At 40.9% G+C, this 23,199-nt stretch overlaps 1 protein-coding gene across 3 annotated transcripts in view; it reads right to left on the bottom strand.

Moving 5' to 3' along the window:
• Positions 1-417: 417 nt before the first annotated feature.
• The window catches only part of LOC109511666 (leucine-rich repeat transmembrane neuronal protein 4), a 49,181-nt gene continuing 26,399 nt past the window's right edge, over positions 418-23,199 (bottom strand). Inside the window, exons 1-2 of one of the 3 annotated variants that reach the window (XR_002167366.1) lie at positions 1,979-2,161; positions 1,437-1,510 (exon numbers count right to left, since the gene is read on the bottom strand). Coding sequence is in view for 1 of the 3 variants with exons in the window: in XM_019862908.1 (XP_019718467.1) it covers positions 1,313-1,510 (198 nt within the window). In the remaining 2 variants the exon portion in view is untranslated. Of the gene's footprint in view, positions 1,511-1,978; positions 2,162-23,199 lie in introns of those variants that run through there. The other 2 variants (XM_019862908.1, XM_019862909.1) reach the window with 2 other exon arrangements.

The raw sequence follows: 23,199 nt of genomic DNA, 5'->3' as shown, positions 1-23,199 counted from the left end.
TTGTGGCTATATCTGGAAAGGAAGAACATGGCGTTGATGCCGATTCATATCCAAGACAATAATTTGTGTTTGATTTGATAAAAATCAAACTCGGCACTCGGAGGTCTTTCTGTGTATTCACCAGCCACATCATTAGGTACACTTGCAAAACCATTTTCATAAATCATCTCCCTGACAATGTCAAAACTGAGCAAGTCGTAAATTTCTGAAGCATCCCTTGTATTGCGTCTCATCCGATCGTGCAGGTGTACCTAATGCGGTGGCCGAGGAGTGTCCTTACCACACATGAACTTTAGAAGCAGAACGGGTGCCCTTTAGATGTTCAAGTGATGCTCTGCAGTGTCAATCATGTCGACAACAGTCCAAAAAGAAGACCGTTTGAGTTCACGCCACGGATCAAAATGACAGAACACGAAAGCAAGTGATTTACCACAGTTTATTTTCCATATAATATGTAACATCCTGTAAAAAGTTCACGCATGTAGATATTTGAGAACACGATAAGAGCACATCTGAGCAGGAAAAATAAACATTTCATACAGGAATGCATTATATGGATGATGAAAAGCTGGCTCAATATACTATACGTGTTCAAATGAGACAAGATCTGGCCTTACTGTTCATTTTTTATATGCTTATGTCTCTGCGCAGTTAATCATAATGCAATGGACTTCACAAATCATGAAGAAAATCAAAAATCCGTATTCCATTTTCTGGCAGGGTGTGTGGATGTCGACTTTTTGTGTGTGCTCTATCACTTCTATACTCACTTGAGTTGGTTAGTTCAGTACAAATGAAAATTCTACAGGGACATCGGACTGGCAATAGTAATCAGAATAATATCCCCCCCCCCTCCAAAAAAAAAATAAGCAGCAGAAAACTTGGAATCGGCAGTCCTTCCTTCAGTTTCCTTGCTCCGTTGATAACTTTTTCCATTAGATTATTTTACCCGACACAGCAAAGGTACCCAGACGAGGAGAAGGGATGAAAATACAGAATGCTTAATAGGATTAACAAATCATCCATGTATTACCTCTCAAACTCCTCAACAAGCAGAGCGGAACATTGAGAGTCAAGCTGCTGTTCAGCCTCCTTGGCTAATTGAGGATATCGAGGCTTCGGCGGGTCAGAAGCTCGTCAATCAATACGACTGCACCCTTACACTGTATTCCCACAGAGAAATATGTCATTCTCATTACCCTGCATCCTGAATGCTCTCCAGAAGATCGACTGTCTCCGTTGCTTCTTCACCATTTCCACCACTTCCCTTCAACACAGTCTGCGTTTTTGTTTGAAAAAGTCCGTCGACTATTTAATAATGTGTGCTGCTCACTGGTGGAGGGAATCGGTATGGGGGAAGGGCGGACATTGGGCCCCGTTGGTACCTGCTTGGCCTCAGACCATCCATCTCCGGAATGTGGGGCTCCAGGTCGACGTGCAGGTGAGCGCGGCAGTAGTCCAGCACTGACGGCTCACAAGTGTACGTCAGGGCTCTCAACTGCAGCGGAATCTACAAGTGCAGAGAAAGTGCAAAAAAGGAGATTGGCACACGCGTGAGCTCTCTAAATCAGTCGGAAAGCCTCCATTTCAACATTTTATCCGCTCCGAGAATATTTGAAATTGGCTTCGTTTGCTCATGGCACTGCACTGTCATTAATGCAGTCTTGGCTGGTGATATGGAGCACGCCCTGAGACCTGAAATATGTGCTGCTCAAACACCAACTTTCAACTTAGAATGATTTATATGCAAGATGAAAGCCTCGAGCAAGGGTGCACACATACGTTCTGCCCTCTTTTAAATGGAATCAAGGCTCCATTTAGAAGAGAGTGCTTATTATATTACCACTTAGCTGATTCCTACATAGAGGGTATTTAAGTTTACCTGCAAGTGAGGTCGGACTTATATCAGTTGAATGGCACAGAGGTTGAATGTATCCGCAGATATAACGCATAAAAATGAATGAACTATTATACTCACCTCCACATTATGACATGCAATATGTGTAGAATAGAATCATATTCACTGCAAGTCTTCAGCTGCCACTAGCTTTGTTGTTACACTCATCTTTTTCACTGCGGTCTTTGAGGTTTTTGCAGCAATCGATGCCTCAAATTTCCCGTTACTGTGAAATTTGTTTTCCAATTGTTTTGCCTTAATTTACATTTTTTTTTTTTTTGCCTTAATTATATGTCTTTTTTTTTTTCTCCAGTAGATAACACTTTACTTTGCCACACATAGCCTTATGAACCTTTGGGACTATACATTTCATTGCATGCTACAAACGTATGCATATTATATGTTTGTTATGATATTCTTCTATTTTAGCCAGCGAAATCATTATATGGACCTTCCAGAATTCATGTAACAACATCCCTAATGGTGCCCAAGACCTTTTTCCGCAGTAGTGCTTATATAACATTCATTTGAAAGCAGAGTACTGTACTGGAGTGCGAATAAGGCACATCACACACAAAAACACAAAGTACATAACAGAATAATGGACAAAGGAAAACAAAACGGTAATCAGAATGAGAACAATCACAGACACACACAATAACATACGGTATGGTATCATTTTAAATATAAGACGAGAAGTAATATGTCGTTCGAGTCAGACGGTCCGTTATTAAAGAGCAGCGTTTCCTTTTATGGAAAATGATGAATGACTTCATCCGTCCTATTGTTAGTTCTTTGTTCCAGTATTATACCAGTACAAGTCCCCAGAGGCTTTTCAAAGTCCCTCATGTGAAAATCACCGCTCTCTTTCATAATTGTACTGAAGGACAGCGATTATTAAATATTCCGTTTTGGGATTATTTTCTAAAACTCAAAGGGATCTACTTAAAACAAATTTGAATCCCCATTCCGTCTGTATCGAGTGTTGGTCAAGAGTCACAAAGCCATCAGCAGTCCAATCTGGCTTTGTTTGTTTGCTGCTTAAATTGGAAGATTAGTTGGAAATAACCTTTTTGTCTACGTCTGAACTTTGCACATCTCCTTTCGAAGAAGTAATGAAAAGTAAATACGCAGATGTAAAATAAGTTAAGTCTGTGCGTGTCGTTATCTGGGATTCCTTTGTTGAAATTGTTGAGAGGAGAGGACATTGTGGGCTTGTTTTCTCCAATTAATGGAAGCGTAAAAGTCAAGGCTGTAAGTGGTGAAATCGATACCAATGTGTTTGCTTGAAGCAATCAGCCTTTCCTGCTTGCTCTACAACTGTACTTGGCAATGCACTTCCAACCTTTATCTCCTCAACATCTCTTACCGTGTCTGATTAGCTTTTACATTGCTAGCGAATCCCGGCTGTAATCCGTAGGAGCCATAAAAATCACCTGAGCTGCTGTTACTGAGACAATAAACACTTCTTCTTGCCTATCGCTGTTCAACTCAAAGAACCTCTCCACATCTGCATTTAGCATGAATAAACACACACTTTTCGAAGGTGAAGTTGTCCCGTTATACAGGCCTAGTCATAAAACACTCTGAATACAACACTGGAGTCCCCACAACACAAAAAGACATATAGAAAAATACTCTTGTGCATGCTGAAAGTAAAATTCAACCTGCTTTATTGTACGATTTCAAAGTGCAATGTTTGCCTCCTTGGGTCAACCGTTCAAATTTAAAATATTATTAATATGACCATTTTGACATTTTTCAAATTTGTTCTTAACATGAAAAACGACATTTTAAAAAGGTAACAATTTTCTAAAGTGCCTATGTTAGAGAGAGAAAAAAAAAGACCGGGAAACAAAATTATATCTATAAGGTAATTTTTTCCCCTTTATTCATTCATTCATTTTCCGATCCGCTTTATGGAATTGAACCCGGTACCTCTGCACTGTGAGGTCGACGCGCTAACCATTGGGCCACCGGGTCACCCCCCTTTTATTCTCTGCCAAATAAATTATGATTTTATTTTTCTTTCCTCCAATGTGTTTCTGCGAGCTGTTACCCTCTGGCATACTGGCTTTCCCCCATTGTTTCCACCAGTTCTGTCCACAGTAGTATCCAGGTGGCGCTCTCAGTCTATAATCTCAAAAACAGGAGGAATACCTCATTGCTTACATTGTCTTATTATGAATTACAACAAAAACAGGACTGTGGTACTCAATGTGCAAACAAACAACATAATCTGCTATAGGAACCAGGCTGAGGTTAGGAAACGAAGAATGTACCTCAAAGTGGACTATTCAACATGCAAATCACTTAACATGATCTTACATTTTCTTTAAATCCCTTTACAACACTTTGGGAATGTCTTATTTCATGACTTGTTTGGCTAGAGAACCAGGCTGGAATCCCTTTTAATTAATTCAATAAAAGCCGAGGATGCCACTTTACTCAAAGGCTGCAGGTCTCCGACAACATACTGCAAAACCAACCGTGTGACGGTTTATGGTCAAATAACGTCTTCTTACACCTAATTAAGGCTCATTTACAGGGTGTTCAGCCGCATTTCGAGAAAACATGGCACTCTTGAATAAAACGGAACTGCTGTTCAAAAGACGTCAATTGGCCCCAGAATGAGCTCGTTCACAGAAACGTTCACAAAGCACAAAATACAATCCGTTCAGTCCAGGCTCACCCAAAATACGAACAAGTTCATGAACTTTCATTCATTGACCGTGTCAGTGTTGTACCGAAGTACAAAGTGCAGTTGAAGCTTTGTCCGGAAAAATAGTGGCATACTTATTGTGCCTGGGGTGAGTCTTTGCACTCTCTACCGTCTGGAGTCTCTGGACCTACAGTATAGTCCATCATGGTGCTTTTTTTAAAAAATGAGTCCATATAATATGAATAATTCCGTTGAAAATGTTGCGTCCAATATGGCCACTGCAATCACACGTGCCCAGTGGAAAAAGTTGAGTGTTCACACAGATGCCAGGGGCGGAAGAAGGAACAGCAGTCAAGCCGCCAAATGCTATTAGAGTGTGAGTGTACTCTATATTCAATGATCTCTTGACACTTGATTTCTTAGAGCACCTCTAACTGCGGAGCATGCCCAATTCGCACTTACTGTTCACATCCCTAACTGATCCCTTTGCACTGTATCGGACTGAGTACTCAATATTCTAGGGTCTTCTGTTGAAACCCGAGCAATTCTCCTAACTTGTAAATCACCTCAGCTACGGATGTTTGCCAAGTGAGAGCAGGTAAGTGCAACGCATATAAAATGGCAACTGACTTTCAAATTGCCTCAGATAGTGTTCAACATTCAATTGACCTCTGAAGTAGTTGAAAATCGGTTGACAACTTGGCTGTCGGCGCCCCGGTAGTCCAGTGGTTAGCATGTCGACTTCACAGTGCAGAGGTACCGGGTTCAATTCCAGCTCCGACCTCCCTCTGTGGTGTTTGCATGTTCTCCCCGGGCCTGCGTGGGTTTTCTCCGGGTACTCCGGTTTCCTCCCGCATTCCAAAAACATGCATGGCAGGCTGATGGAACACTCAAAATTGTCCCTAGGTGTGAGTGTGGGCGTGGTGGTTGTTCGTCTCTGTGTGCCCTGCGAGTGGCTAGCAACCGGTTCAGGGTGTCCCCCGCCTACTGCCCAAAGACAGCTGGGATCGGCTCCAGCACCCCCCGCGACCCTAGTGAGGATAAAGCGGTTCGGAAAATGAATGAATGAATGAACTTGGATGTATCTTCATTTCCTGTTTCTTTTTAGAAGTGGCTGTGATGTTTTTCCTCAGCATCACCAACACTTTTTCTGCCATTGTTTTGGTCCTCAATGAAGGAGCATCCACTAATATACAAAACGTCAAGGCATTTTCTCTCTCTTATATGAGAAGTAGTCCATTTAAGATGAGGATCAATCAAGAAAGGTTTGCTTTTATACTCTATGCACTGATCATTGTTTGGCATTTCCCAGTTCTGGCTGAAAATGTACATATCTGCAACACCCTTTTGCGTCTTAGAATAAAAGCCTTTTTGGCCCAGCCGGCATAGTGTGCATTTAGGTTTTAATTAGGAGTATAGGGGAATGTTGGCTGTTATGTGAGGACCTTTCAGAGAGGTGAGTCATTCGCTTCCATGTTGGACAACTGCCAACAGCTGCAAGAGGCTTCAGGATGCATACATTCGATTTTGCCTGAGGCATAATTGTCATCTCCACAACTTTAATGGCAGAGGAGGTTTTACCAAGTATTGGTGTACGGTACACAGACTCACAGACATATAAAATGAAATAAAATCTCTTGATTGCAATAGCTACATCAAACAATAGTCTTCGTTCCTCTTAACAATAAGTCTTTTTATAGTGAGTCACTGGCTACTAGCCAAGGTAATAAAACAGACATCTGGCATCAGACCCATCTTTTCCTGATGGGACCTACGGCCAAAAATCTTTTTCAGGGGCTGCAATATACATTGAGACTGTAAAATGCCATTACATTCCCTTAAAATGTTATGATGCATTTTTTTTTCTTCTCTCTGAGTTTGCTTCTGTATGTGCCCCTTAGCTCAAACGAGTCATTTATATTGCTGGACTTTAATTCCCTGTAGGTGAAAAGTTCTCAGAAATCTCAATTAGGCTCTTTAATTTTGAAAGTGATTCATTTTCAAAGCACCTAACACCTTGTCAACAACTTTGGTACATCTTGTTGATGATAAAATATAGCTACACATTGATGGTGGGAGTAAATGCTTTTGCATGAGTATGAACATCACTTTCCCTCATCATTTGCTTTCGCGACTCACCCCCGCAGCCACTTGCTATGACATCAAGATGAAGTGTCACAAGAGGCTTCCAAGTGAACGATGCCACCAACGTATGTACTCTTGGGGATGATTTCTAAATGAAGGACAGTTTTGGTACATGCAAGAGATCATCGAGAGTTTATCTACATATGACACTATTGGCTGGATTTACATGCGTACAAGTACAGGCGCAAACTTCCACATGCACACACATGTGGAAGCTGATCGAGTCACTTGCCAGATGTACCCAAGAGTGTGTCTGCTAAACATGCACAATTGACACAGAGTTCATTTTGCGCGTTCTGGAATGTATTCCGGGAGATTGCACGTAGGCATATTTACTCATTTGAGGGCAAAGTAATTCATGGGGTGCTCCACATTGCTGTACTGCAGGATTTTTAATATTAATGTTTAGAATCAACTAAAAAAAAAAAATGAACCCACAAATGACTGGCAGCCTCGCAGCGCAGACACTATGAAAAGAAGATAAAGGACTGTTGGAAATAAATGATGACCGTTTTATTTCCTGTAAATTGTAAATGTACGTCTGCGCTTAAGATAGTGTTCGTGCCTGCAGAGAGGGCCGTGAAGGCCCTGACAACATGAGTTAACATGCAATTGAGCACCCGCAATTTGGGATCTTGGTGAAAGATCGCAATCTAAGTTCATCACAAGCAACACGCCAACCACTAGCTTGCACAATTTGTGAGGTCGAACATGCAGTTAAATGGCTGCTGCTTCTAAACTGCTTATCCGCATTAATGTCATGACTTGTGGGTCAGCTGGCGTGAGCCAAACCCCATCTTACCAGCTCAGGGTGCATTAAGACAAACAACCATTCACACTCACAGCCATGGACATTTTACATTTCTCACTTAACATGCCTGTCTTTTTTGAACGAAGAAGGAAAGCCGATTACCAGGAGAAACCCCACGCAAGCACGGGGAGAACATGCGAATGACACACAGATGCGATGTATTAAGTTATTACATTTCCTACATTCCACAAGAAAGCTACAAATAATTTGCTTAGTTCATAGTAATCATGCAGTTGGTTGGTGACTATTGCGGGGGTGTACCCCACATCGATGGATGGTTGGAAGTGTTGCAGCTCCGAAAAAGGAGAGCCGTGGTGTTGGTTTTTAGAACGGAAAGTTTATTAATGCCTTTCACAATCTCAACCAATACAGGCACGTCCTTCTCCGTCTCCGTGCCTTCTCTTCTGGCGTTCGAATCGAGAGACGTTCAAGGACCGCCTCCGAAAAACGTAAATTAACGATACAGTAACTTCAATGACACGAAGAAAATCGAAAATAATCCACCAGAACAGAAAATCAAGTGAGGAAATCACAAAATAAATTCTATGGGGGGTTTGTAAATACACAACAAAGGAATAAATAACATTTAACAAGACAGTCCAGTCTCCTCCAGAAGGACCTCAAAACTGCACAATAATTCCAATCTAATCATTTAAGAGAGCCTCTTTTAGCCCCATTTTACCAGGTTATTCTCCATTTACCATGTTCTGGTTCACAGTGAGTGAGTAAGAAAAAAAAATACTTCAAAAATGTCAATCAAATGTCATGTTTATAAGGGGAAAAAAATGCATGCTCAGTAGCTGGTGTTTGTGCGTTTCTCTGCATCTGATGTGATTGCGGCACGTCAGAATTAGTCAAAAGCGAGTTAGTTTTAGACATTACAATCAACAACAGAATAAACCACTGGAGTGAAATTGCTCTATCAAGTGGGCAAGTTGGTAAATTACCTTTGAATTAATTACTGTAAATTACCTTTCAAAATCAAAGCCAATATCGTTTCTGGGCCATGCTGAGATTTCAATCACGACAGGCAACAGCAACAGTATTACCGGACGTCAATGTCACAAAGCAACACAGAGTGTGATGGTTGGTTTGTTTTACAAAAAAAAAAACATCTGACATTAGCACATCAATGTTGTCTAATAAACTGTACCTGCGCCAAATATTCCAAGTGTGACTGACCATTTTTTTGGAAAACACAAAAACCTCTGCAGTGCTGGTCTGGATACAGTAATGAGTGCAGCATTGGATGCGGTATCCCATTTGGATGTAAATTGTACATTTTCCACAATAAGGATTACATTTTGAACCCGATTCGTATGGTTTGGCCTTTGCACTTCTCCGAATGCCTTTAAATAAAAAATTCTCAACTACTGTAGGTGATAGGAAGCTTCATCGTTCCAGTATGAGGGTGCCAGACCACATTGTCATATGAACAACATCCTCCGCAATCTGTCAAGTGGATCATTCAGCCACTGGTCAATGCTGCCGCAGAGAGAACAGACAAGCCCCCGTTTGCACAACTGTCTAGTCGGTGACACCCCCGTGCGTGCTGCTTTGCATGTTAATGGACACAGGACATTTTGCTGCTATTTCAATTTACAAAAGGACAGTACTTAATACAATATGTTTGTAAGAATGGCCATACATTTGTTCATTTCTTTCAGTAAGTTAGACAAATGCACAGAAAGAGCAGCTCCACAATGCTGACCTCTGCCGATATGTGCACCTGACATCTTTGCCTATTATTCCCATGGCCTGAGGAGAAATTTGGATGTCAATCAAAGTGTAATATGAATATCCTTGGAAGACACATACATACTGTATCTGTTGTGATAAATAAATACATTTTAAAAAGGGACGGGGGTGAGGGAGGGGAGAAAAACTGAACTGGAAGTACTACCGCCTCATGGGTGCAGTGCTGTCTGCTACATTCGGCTGATCACTCGATGAAGGTAGACTGTCAGAGCAAAAAGTGAAATTGATAAATTTAATGTCACCAAACTTTAATAGTGATTGCTTGGCATATATCCTGCACCTTTAGAAAGTTTCATGAAAATTATTAACACAGTCCTGCTAAATAACATAAAGCATATATAAACAATGCCTGTCGCCCTTAGATTGAACTAAAAACCGGAGAAAGAAAACTAACAATTGGTCTCCTTCTCGACGGTGAGACATAAAAAATTAAAACTGTTGCTTTATCCCCCAACCTTTGTAAGGATAAGCGGATGAGATAATGGATGGATGATGCTGTTTTATTTTATTGTGTCGCAGTACACACATGGAAATTGTGCTGAAGCTCGAAAATGCCAAAAGTAATATTAAATAAAGGAATACTGAAATTCATCCATTCATCCATCCATTTTCTGATCCGCTTATCCTCACAAGGGTTGCGGGGCATGCTGCAGTCTATCCCAGCTGTCTCCAGGCAGTAAGCGAGGGACACCCTGAACCGGTTGCCAGCCAATTGCAGGGCGCACATCGATGAACAACCATTCGCGCTCACAATCACCCTCAGGGACAATGTAGAGCGTTCCATTAGCCTGCCGTGCATGTTTTTGGAATGCGGGAGGAAAACGGAGTACCAGCAGGAAACACACGCAGGCACGTGGAGAACATGCAAACTCCAAACAGGAATGCCGGAGACGGAATCGAACCCACGACATTTGCACAAGGAATATTGAAATTGAAATGGAATTTAAGTTATTCGTATTCATATTAAGAGTCTCCCATTCCGATCATTTAATAGGGTGCAGATACATAATGAGGTCCTTCCCACATGGAACCATTTTTAAAATTTATTGTTTTTAATTTATCATGCTCATTATAAAGGCGAACTTGAACTACACTCTGCTGTATAGTTTTTATGCAGACCGCAGAGAACCAGATCAGACACATGCATGCACACAAGGAGTGAAATGGAGGTGGAGGGGAGCACAAATAGTGTTGGATTTCTTGAGCACGGGGCTCGGGTTTGCTCAGGGGCACAGTCGGGAAGCGCACTACCAAATCTCCAAGAACAAGTTGCCATTTACATTTATTTATTTCATCCGCAGCGAAAAGTCCTTCTAGATGAACTCTGGCACCACTGTGGCAGTACCTCGCCCCCTAATCGCATGTCTACCCAATAAACAAATACAGCGCACCTCAGCCTCTGTCCAGAGGACATCGCGGCAAGCGATATGTCAAACTTGAACTCATTTGAACGTGCATCAGTGCAGTATGAAAACATACGAGCGCAGTGCAAACAGAATTTCCAGCGGCATTTAAACAGCTTCTCTTGGGATCTTCAGCTCGATACAAAGCAATAACAAATGCCAGTGTTGTTTTTATAGCTTCATAATTCACACTGTTCAAACTGTTACTGTTGCAGCTGTCTGCATTGTTCATTTTCTAAAAAGTAGACAAATTATGTTTGCTGCACTTTCATTGAAAGAAAACATTTCAGCGTTTATTATTGTTAAATATTTAGTTTGTATTTTATTGCGTATATACCTGGAGCACCATTTCACCACGACGTATAGGACATTATGTGATAATGGCGCGACAAGTAAACAGTCGAGCAAGAGGGCTTTTTTTTTTTTTTTTTTACTGACTTTAATATTCACGATGTAATTACATCTTCTTTCTAAAGCATTTGTCAAAATAACCATAATCCCACAGATGTGGCGGATTTATCATCTCCTAATGCTGCTCATCCTGTTTTCTGCTCATCAATGTTAGCAAAGCATGCTGAGATTTGCTTTTCTATCCTGGATGGACCATGTATGAAAAAAAAACACTGTGCTTTTTCTGGTGAATGTAGATGAAAATAACCCAGCTATGGTGCCGAAAAGGATAGATGTATAGATTATTTCACAGCGGATACCGTACAATGTGCCGATGATGCATGTGATTCGCTGCATGTTTGTGATTATTTTGTCCGTGACACTCTGGCAGGGATACTCATGCGCTAATGTGTCTAAATGCCCATCAAAGGAACCTGTTTGTCTGTCTATCCATCCATTCATTTTCTAATCCGCTTATCCTCACGAGGGTCGCGGGCGTGCTGGAGTGATTTCCAGCTGTCTTCGGGCAGTAGGCGGGGGGGAGAATCTGAACTGCTTGCCAGCCAATCACAGGGCACGCATAGACGAACACCCATTCGCACTCACACTCACACGAAGGGACAATTTGGGGTGTTCCATTAACCTATCATGCATGTTTTTGGGAAGTGTGAGGAAATCGGAGTACCCGAAGAAAACCTATGCAGGCACGGGTAAAACATGCAAACTCCACGCAGGAAGGCCGGAGCCGAACCCACGACCTCTGCACTGTGAGGTCGACGTGCTAACCAGTCGCCCACCGAGCCGTCTTATCTGTCTGTAGGTGTTTATATCTGCATATGAACTGTGTAAGTTAGGGGTTGGCAATCTTATACACTCAAGGAGCCATTTCGATCTATCTATCTATCTATCTATCTATCTATCTATCTATCTATCTATATATCTATCCATCCATATACCAGTATATATATCATGTAGAATTTATTTTCCCAATCCACACAGAGCCGCAACATATGGATAAAGACCCGCATGCGGCTCCGGAATGACAGAATTCAGTTGAATAATTATTTGCAATTGCAATTGTCTATTTGGAATACCGGTAGTCTAAGTGTTCTAGTTTATCATCGACGCAGATGAGTTATTTTGTTGTTTGATTTGTTTTTTTTTATGTTTGTTTTACAACAGTGACATCTCAAGCATGTTCGGTTGAGGTAAACTCTGCTTTCACTTGCAAACATGCATTACGGGCACTAAATACAGCTGTCGTTGATGCCATTCTGCTAATCTTTCTGACAAGAAATATAAATCTGCTGCATAAGCTTTTTGCCTTTGGATGGTAACCTACAGTAATCCAATTTGATCACATGCCAGATGCTGTTGTCACATTCACAAATGCATAAAACCATCTTACATAAAATGAGTAAAATTATTTCGGTGTGTGTTTGCTGATGCAAACAATACAGCACCAACATTCCATTTGAATTAGAAAAAAAAAAGTCTGGCATAGCCCTCCCCAGTTTGATTCTTTTGGGACCACACGTTTGTTTCTTTTGACTTTTATCATTAAAGCAGTAAAATGAAGCATGAAAGGGTCACTTCTTGTCTTTACAGTGACTATAACCACAATTTACATTTACGGCCACAACATGCGCATTGTAATGAGATCCAAAGAGCTAAAACTATTATTAAACGCCTAGTTGACAGACATGTTTAATAATAATCCAGTAGATTACATTACAATATGTTATGTAAATTTGGTTGGTTTCAGACATACAATGCATATTTTTTGGGGGGCGGGGGGTCGTTTCTGTGAAGCCATTCCAAAAAAAAGGTTACAAGGATTAATAGGGAGCTTGTCCAAAAAAAAGACTCAACCTTCCCTGTCTCCCCTGAGGAAAAGAATCGGCAATAAAGAATACCATGTAATAGAAAGTGACTAAAAAGAAATTATGACATGGACATCCATCTTAGAGTATTTTTTAATACATTGCACAAGGCCAAACCATTTAATTTACCGGTCTCATTTATTCCACACTGAGATAATGTAGCAAATCAAAGATAATGCAGCAAGCACAAAAGCATTGTTAGAGGGCGAGACTGACAGACTCATGCTTAATGATAATACAGTACAGTATAATCACCTTTGTTCAGATTGAATGCTCATTGTTTACCCGCTTGGCTGCTTTCGAAAAAAAAGGCAATATTTATTTGTTTCACAGGCAAGACATCACGGTTCCTGCACACTGTTTTAGTTTAGCAAGAGTTTGAAGAATGACTGCAAGTGGGGTTGTGAGAGGTGAGCTTTCTCATTACAGCTTCTCGCTGTATCAAATATTCTGCCTGTGCAATGGTAGTAGTGTTCAGTATTGATTGACATTGTCAGAAAGGTTTTGACTGAACTATTTGATCATCATTGTGGTTGTAATTTAGGGTGGTGTAGAGTTAGTTGCCCAGTATCAGGAGAGCTGCATCTAATATTTTGGTCATCTGAGACAACTTGCAGAGCTGGTGTTTTTCACAAAACAAGTCTCAGATAGTGCTGGTCTGTATATAAATTATGTTAAAATTATGTCGAGGGATAATCCTCATTTGCATCTTTACAAGGGAACATGAAGATGTTGCTGCCATCATCGCCCGACACCCCATTACAACAGTGCCTCATTTATCGCCAGGGTGGCCACGTGTCAAGTATCCGCCCATCCATCCATTTTCAACACTGCTTATCCTGAACAGGGTCGTCGGTGCTGGAGCTGCAGCCTATATCCCAGCTGACTTCACGCAGAAGGCAGACTACCTGAACTGGTTGCCAGCCAGTCGCACGGCACACAAATAGAGACAAAAAAATGATTCACATGTGCACGAGTGGGAACCGATCCCGCACTGCACGTACACAAGCCAGGCAAGTGTCCCACTGCACGATCAGTGACGGGTGTATTGTAACTAAGTAAAAATACATTGTGCTAAAGTAGAAATGTTTGAGTATGTGTACTTCCAGGCGACGTTTGTAAGTGTTTGAAGGCTTACTGGGGTGAGACAATCGAAGTGCCGAGAAGATGTACCGTATTTTCCGGACTATAAGTCGCAGTTTTTTTCATAGTTTGGCTAGTGGTGCGACTTATACTCTGGAGCGATTTATGGGTGAAATTATTAACACATTATTATATAATTTCACATGTTATTTTCACATTAAACCACAAGAGGCCGCTCTAGACCTGTATTGATAAAACCACGATGAGTCTGATGTAAGCGACGTAGAAGAGGAAACCTGCATCTTCTACTTCCGGAGTTGGTGGAGTTGCTTTGAAGTGACACAGAGGATGAAGATTCCATTGGATTTAGTGATTTGGAGTGACATTGATGGTTTGGTGAACTTGTTATCATATTCTTTATGCTATAGTTATCTGAATAGCTCTTAATATGTTACTTGAACATACCAGGCACGTTCTCAGTTCGTTGTTGATGCGTCATGCAAGGTTAGCATATCGTACACTTAGCGTGTTGTTTTCTATTTTATTTTTATTTTAAATTGCCTTTCAAGATGGCATGTATGTTCTTGGTGTTGGATTTTATCAAATAAATTTCCCCCCAAAATGCAACTTATACTCCAGTGAGACTTATATATGTTTTTTTCCTTCTTAATTATGCATTTTTTAGCTGGTGCAATTTATAATCCGGAGCGACGTATAATCCGAAAAATACGGTACTTCCATTTTTCGGAAGAAAATAGCTGGCAGATCAGATGCATGTAAATGAAACTATATTTTTATCTTCTTTTTTTCCCTCTATCACCCTGTATCAAATTGATCTACGGCCCGCCACTGGGTTGCTGCACCGTCGTCGATGACCCCTGCAACAAATATGCTCAATTTAACCTTGAAGATTCCCAAAACCTGAGTCAAATTAAATCATTTGGTTCCTTCCACGTGGGAGCAATGGCCAGCACTCTGAGAGGGGAACAGCCATAACCATCCCATAAAATAAAAAAACACAGAGTCATAAATTCTGAAGGCATTCATTAGGAGTCTAGACACCAAAACAAAGGCAGGTTAATATTCACTCTCTTTCTCGTTCTGGTCAGATCAAATCCTGAGAGGACTATCTGCCTGCCAAACAAATTAATACCAGATTTGCAGAATGCGTTGATTTAGTGTGAGCAAGGATTGTAATGAAGTGGTAGAATGAGAGATCTATTCACCCCGCTGCTCATTTCATGTGTTTTCTGTTGTAAACACAGCACATATACCGTACTCCATGAATGTCCGCATTTAAAGGGATCTCCTGTAAAAGTGTAAAAATGATGCCCAGCACTACTAAGTGAACTACCTTTGAAGCTAGAGACCTGTTGCAGAGGTGTGGCCCTTCAATCTCTAATTAGCAGGATAGAGAATAGCTCTGACATTTATATCGATATGCCCTTTCCCCACACGTGCACGTTAGATGTGATATTTATTCACAATGCTGCAAATAACAGAAATATTTTTCTAAAAAAAAAAAAAAAAAAATCCTTTCAAAAGGGAACATGTGACTTGATGTCTTAACATGCGTATGTTGGAATGAAACATTCTTGGCTTTTATAGAATGGAAAGGTATTTTTAACAGTCATTGTACAGTTGTTTGCCCTTTCCCCTGCTATAAAAACCATCTTGAATCCGCATTAATCCAACTGTAATCCCCAATAATCCTGACAAATTTGAAAAATAGCGGATGAAAAGGGGTCACAAGTGATAAAATACGCTTCTGTTGAATTTTATTAAAAAAAAAAAAAAAAAAGGTTAGCTTTGAGTAGATTCTTGCATCACGTGATAGAAACAGTGGGCCTGAGCCATCGCTTGGTGGAGCCTACAATTGGCAGCGGTGGGAAGTAATGAATTACACATACTTTGCTGCTGTAGGCTTCTTATGTAGATTTTCCAGGTGTCTGTACTTTACATGAGTATTCATCTGATGGCATTTTATTTCAGCCCCCTACATAAAAATAATAAAAAAAAGATGATGTACTTTCTACTCCTTACTTTGTCAAAATTGGCTAGTGACTTTCCTTTACCTCAGATGACAACATGATGTAAAAAAAAAAAAAAAAAAAGACTTCAATCGGGCTCTTGAACACGACATGCCACATGTCGGGTGATTGTTTTAGTCTTTTTCTCAGTTGGAGCACGACAGGGAAGTTAAAAAAAAGATTTGTGCTCACACTCACACCTCGGGACAAGTTTGAGTGTTCCATTAACCTGGCATGCATGTCTTTCGAATGTGGGAGGAAACTGGAGTACCCGGATAAAACCCACGCAGGCACGGGGAGAAAATGCAAACTCCACACAGGGTGGCCGGAGACAGAATCGAACCCGCGACCTCTGCACTGTGAGGTCGACACGCTAACCACTTGACCGCTCAATAAAATATATATTTGAGTTTTTTTCTCTTTGTACAGAAATATATTTCGGAGTCTGTACATTTTTACCTTTACCTATGAAGGACATGACTTCAACCATGAACACGACTGCATTTCTTCATAAATGTGTCAGTTTTGCCACATATGCAAAAAGGGCAGAATAAAATCCCTTTATTTTTGAAGGAACACTTTTGAGTGTTTACCATTAACAATATACATCGATTAGATACATTTAAACTTAAATTTATAGTCACATATACAGTACTTTAAATGGTTACGTACTGCATAAATGTCCCGTTGTTTAAGACTGCGAATGTTGTGGTGCCACTGCTCTCAGCACCAGAGTGCGGGCTTTTCACTCCAGTCCAGTTGCCATGGCAATAACTGAAAAGAATGAGCTGTATGTCCAACTCTTCATGCTGTGGAAGAGTGTGTGATGAGCGCGCGTGTGTATTTTATTTGTTGTACACTCTCATTATGTGGACACTGCATTTAGTGTCCTCTCCGACATCAAATCTTTACTATTGACCAGATAACCCACGCACTAACAACCACACAGATCATTGTCCTGCTCTAAATCTGAAACATCGGATTAGTTGAAGAAAGCAACATGGTTACGTTTGGTGACTCAGTCCAGCCGAGACCATGAACTACACAGAAGGGGGGGTTGAATCTGATTTGTTTGATCCCTTTCTTCTACCTTGAAAGGGCAGAGAGGCCATACTTTTACTCTAAGTGCTACTGTATGGAAAATAAAAACCCTCTGAACTTGAAGAGAATTGCAATGACAGGGGCTTCTCGATAGACAGACAGACAAAAAAACAGCCCATCTATCTGCACCAGGGATCTTGTGCATGAATGAATATTATAGAATGCCATGCGACGACCATATGTACAGTATGATTCCAAATGCGTTGTCAAATACTGGCAACCAAAAGTGCATGTAAATCAATCAGAACTAAAGTCAACACAAGAAAGTGATCATTGTACAGTGCAGCAAACATGCATAACATACTCACCACATTTGACTAGCTGCCACCATTATCATAGGCCAGGAGTTGAAAATTATAATGATTTGCTGCCGTGTCGAACCTCCTTCAGGCATTCATGCTACTTGGTCATCTCAGCGCCACAGCCCGAAAACATTTGCAAACATTCAAGGTGATTTGTTAAGAAGCAGCTGCAACGGAAGCGCTATCAAGAAAACCATTTTGCACCCACTTAGGGGTATATTTGCTGCCGCATTGTCAGGCCTGTCTTAAATATTAGAGACGAAGCAGATGGAAACATTAAGAGCCACAGGTAACAAACAGTCCATTTTTTTTTTTTTTTGCCATGCAACACTCATCACTCACTCAGTATTCTAATCATTGTGGCTTTCAGCCAGACATTGTCATCGCTGTTGTGATTTTGCATGGCACTTGCAAGAGATTAGTTGTCAACAGCTTTTTTTCCCCTCGGATTTCCTCATCACAATGAATTGTTCGACTGTGGGCGATGCTATTGTCCTTGTTTGTTCCCTGGACTGTGCCAACTACATGGTTTTTATTATAGACAAACTGCTGGCACCTTGTAATGCATCACTGCCATGACAGATGATAAGATGATGATGGCATTTCCTAAAGTACTGCATGTCACATTATGATCAAGCACATGTAGTAAATCTCGTAGGAAAATATAATCACTGTTATGCATAATACGGGGGTGAAAATGATCACGTGCTTTGCAGCTTTTCTGTTCAAACAGGTAGACCCGCCGCATGTTCTAATCAGAAGACCATTTTGTTTTCAGCGAAAATGCTGTTCCATGGCCCCATGTGCGCCTCCCCTCTGTCTCCTTGTATGCCTTCCTCTGCTTAACTAGTTACTGTGCAGCCACATCAGTTTGATGGTCCACTTTATTAAGATAAATGACTGTTATCCAGCCTGCGTGCTTGTCATATCGGCTACTAGGTAGGTGCATCAGCTATCACCTTGAGAAGCCTGACAGCATGTCCCCGCAGGTCACCTTGGAGAACGAGTTCAGTGTCCCAGTGCAAATATTAATAAATCTGACAAAGAAAGATGTCTCAGTTACTCCGTCTATCTTCTTAGGACAAACCTCACCTGCACAGTGTCGGTGCTTTTGAAGTCCTGCAGAATTGAAAGACTTAATGATTACAACATCCAGTGAGCTCTATTCAACAATGCCCACAATAGAGCACTGATAACAAGCAGATTAAGGGCTGACTATTAATCTACTACATTCACCAATCACATTAACTCCAAAAGAGGCCTGACCTGAAAGCCGCAGCCTTATTTTTAGCTTGGACAGTGGAGAGAGCGTAAAAACTTGTGTCCTGGTCAGACAAAGCTGATTAAAGATCCTGCACTAATAGAATTACATTGTTTGTTTTGTACGGTTTTACTTCATCACAGCAGTTTCTTAATGGTCGCATTCTGCAGTCACTAGTCATGTCAGGCCACCTCCGGTTTTGTTATTTTGTTTCGCTTTTTCCGTGTGGTCATTTTGAAAAAAATTAGTACGTTTTAACAGAACAATAAAAACCAAAACTCTCCAAGCAGGATTACACAGCAAAAGGGAAATACAGATTGACTGTACATTCACTTTTGCAGGTGGCTTGTTCATGCGCTAAAGGGAGAAAACTATTCAATTTTAGTGAGGATCTTGATAAACATGGAAAAAGTTCTAGTCAATAACGCATGAATGGAACAATCCATCCTCCAGGGTTACAATGTCCCTTCTGTTAGTCATCCTCCAAGTTGACTGCTATTGACGGATTTTATTCACCGTGAGCAGTTCAGTCTTGGCAAAGGTCTGTGCTCTACTGTGTGTGTGCGCGTGTGTATATATATACTATATATAATAATATATAGTGTGTGTGTGTGTGTGTGTGTGTGTGTGTGTATATATATATATATATATATATATATATATCACATGATTGGAAATCGGTATTGATCACGTGGCTTTCGGCTGATCTGGTATTAAGTGAAAAAAAAAAGGTTTTTATTTTTTTTCGGAACATTTCAAGGTCACAATGATACAAAAAAAAATCCAAATCTCTTGCCATATTGAACAGTAGCAGCTTAGTTTTATATTTCACAATGTCACTATGTTACTACCTTTTTTTTTTCTTTTAAGCAGTGATGCAGTTTGTAATTCATCTTTGATTTCTGCTGAAATAAGTGGAGCGCTTTGACCTATGGATGGCACCAGCCAAGGGACAGTTGTCTCTTCATTCAGGAGGCCTCGGTGCTGGGGAACCTTGGTTCAAATAAGGCCACCGATCTCATTTCATTGGGCAATGAGATGATTATGGATGCAGGCCACTGGGGCCTCAGAGATATTAAATGGCTTCCTCAGAACCACACTAAAGGCCAACTGGACTTCAGATGAACAGGGGAAAGTGGAGGGTCTGAATCGTTTCAAAAAATGAGGCCTTGATGACAGACAAAAAAAAAAGGATGAGAGTGTTGTGGAAAATAGAGAAAATCATACCCTCATTTGGACACACATATTGAGACTGGTGGCCATGCAGAAAATGATTGTCATAGCTAGTGTACAAAATAATGTGATGTGAAAAGCTTGGTCCACTTGGATTGACTTGGCACCGTGACTTTTAACACTGTACTGGACAAGCGTTTGGTCACCAAATCATTTATGATTTTGAATGTCAACTTTAAGGCAAATAGTGAATGTTGATGGTTGTCAGGGAAAGGATCTCTTCACAAGTTAAAGTCATTATCTATTATTTAGAGTGTATACATGTGAAATTCTTGTTCTGCCATCTCTAGTCAGTGTTTAGTCTCATCTTGTTCTCGCGCATCCTGTGAAATCAGGTCATGGGTGGGAATAAACACCTCATATGTAAAAGCATTCATGATGTGAAAACAAAGAGGAGATTGAAATGTATATCTTTTTTTTTTTCCTGAAGGTGATGAACCACATTGCAGACAGATGTTGTTTGGTAGACCGTATTATTACAGCATGAGTGTGCTTTGGAAGTATAACCTCACACTGATCCGCTTCACTTTCAAACTATAGAAAATGTTGAAAATGGAAGACGATATGGGGTTGTTCTCACAGATTTTTGATTGTACCTATCCGTTTTTTCTGGCCTTTCATCCAGAAGAAAATTTGAAGCCATGCTTGGATCAAAAGCTATAGTTGTCGTGTTCGGGGATTGAAGTCAGTTCATCCAAACAACAGTCATTCAACCACGTTTTAGTGGGCCTTCTCGTCATGCTTGGACAGAAAATGACCTTGTCTGAATTGTCCCCTTACTGTTGGAAGAATACAATTATCCCCAAAATAAGATTAAGGTGGATAATTGGGTAAGACATATGTCTCAATAATTTTGTGCACATAGTAAACACCTCATCAAAGGTTTGCAAATGTTTTGCCAATTGCTTCTCCCCTTCAGTAATATCAATTGATGTGATATATCGACATAAAGACAGATTAGTCATCGTTTACGCGATATGTGGAATGAACTACCGTGCTCCAGTAAATGGGTGGGGAGTGCGGCCAAAAATTGTCAATATTTGCGGTATTATTCTCATGTTGAGATTCACTTTTGTTACAAAATTCTTCAAATCAGTCACTCCTGAAAGACGAATTCCACTAAGAATGGAGTCTTGGCTTGATGAAGGTATGAGCTATGACTCGCTTATTCTTCCAGTACATTCAGTTACTCTTTCACAGGTACGCAGTAATGAGTCATGACATTCACCTGCTGGTTGCTGTAAACAAAAAGCATCTGCAGAACGCAACCAACATCCGCTCTTAAATAATCGCGTTATAACACCTTGTGAGGAGCAGAGTTACGTCAGCACGCAAGACCCTCACACATGCTTCCTTCTCATGATGAGGATTTGCTTCTCTCAAGAGGCTCCATAAACCTCTGCACCGAGGGCTGTTCAGCGCCTCAATTTACAATGCCGCCCGCCTCGTCCCCCCCCACCCTCAAACGAGACCTCTCATCCACATTTCACCCTGAGCCTCGAACGAACCAACACCTCAGCGAGACCTTTTGTGTCCTAGATCTGACCTGAGGCCTCATCAGCGAGGCATCCGATAACGACATCTGAGCAATTTCAACTGGCTGTTTTGGATGTGAACCACCTGCAGGGGTGAGATCTGCCGCCCTGCAGTGAAAACTAATTTCAGCCCCTTGTATTGGCAATCTTGTCCTTTCAGTCGAAGCGCATGACCACAGGAGAGAAGGGGGGGAATTTACATCGACCGACTCGCCCCCAGATTTCACTTAACCACAACAGTTCGCTATTACATTAATTCAAGTAACCCTTCGGATGAATGGTACTTTTCAGAGGAGTTTTATTGCGACCTACTTTTTGCTTTTATTTAAATATTTTGATGAAGGAGAAACACTATTTTAACCCTGTTACATTTCGCTACATTCCTCTTGTGACTTGAAATTTTATCTGCAGGTACTTCTTATTGCTTGTGTGATATATTTTGGTTCATCATATACATATATGCATCCATCCATTCAGTACATGATAAGTATTTTTCCACTAAATATTTACTTACTTTTAAAATAATTACGGGTACTTGGAGGACTCGAGTCAAAGTATTGTAACGTAACAGTGTCCTTACTTGAGTAAAATATTTGGCTATTTTACCCCCCTCTTGCTCAGACTTTCATCACTCATGAGCGTGCAAAATATTTTTCTGAAAGAGTTCATCTCCATCACCTGAGGAAGTACTTCGCCACCCAGAATTTGCAATCCACCATTTTCCGACTAAGAGCTATGGCCTCGGATTTAAACAACAGGGGAAAAGTGTCAAAGCTTCAGTGCAGCTGAGATCCCGTCAAGAAACCTGCCGTGTTCGCACAACCCAGCACACAACGTTCTGTGCAGTGAGAATCTAGAATAAACACACTTCCCACTACACATCATATGGGGCCTGTTTGTGCCAGGTCTGGAGTGTCTTCATGTTTACGACCTGTCTAACTACAGTCCAGACAGAAGGTCTCAAGTTGCTTGGCTTTTCTTATCCATTGGAGCGCCGTTGGTCCACTGTTTAGCTTCAGAATTACTTTGCTCTTCAAAGTCTTTTTGCCTTTCTATCATTGATGATGTCAATAATCCTTTTTTGCCATAATGCCAAACATTTGGATGCAATGCAAAGAATTTAATCTTGATTCAGTATTTCAGATTGCAAAATCACGAGAAAGTTTTTTTTTTTTTTTTACAGCGATCATGCTTCCATATGTTTCATATTGTGCTTCTGCATTACTTGCAGCCACACTGTTCCCATTGTCTTGTGCTCCACTGAACAACAAGCAAACACACTTGTCTTAGTCTGCCACAATGACAATAAACATATGTTGTCATCATCCTACATTTTAAATCTCATCCATGTCCAACGACTGGAGCTAATCCCAGTGTGCATTGGGCGGAAAGCTGGGAATCACTGTGGACAGGCACTCAGCAGGGCGACACACACACACACACACACACACACACACACACACACACACACACACACACACACACAGATACACACACACACACACATACAGCAATCTGGAGTCATCACTCCACATAATGTTGTGATTTGTGTGGGTGTGACGCTTATTGTTTATCCAGCCTATGTTTAATATCAACCAGGTATTTACTGTGTGTGTGTGTGTGTGTGGGGGGGGTAGATTTCTCTTCCCCGCTTTATTTTGTGGGTTCTGCTTAAAAAAACGGAGGGTTTCATTTCCTGAATTTT

This window comes from Hippocampus comes, unplaced genomic scaffold (genome assembly GCF_001891065.2).
Source record: "Hippocampus comes isolate QL1 unplaced genomic scaffold, H_comes_QL1_v1.1 scaffold147, whole genome shotgun sequence".
Lineage (NCBI taxonomy): Eukaryota > Metazoa > Chordata > Actinopteri > Syngnathiformes > Syngnathidae > Hippocampus > Hippocampus comes.
Note: the sequence above shows the minus strand (reverse complement) of the source record. Positions and strands in the feature narration are given on the sequence as shown.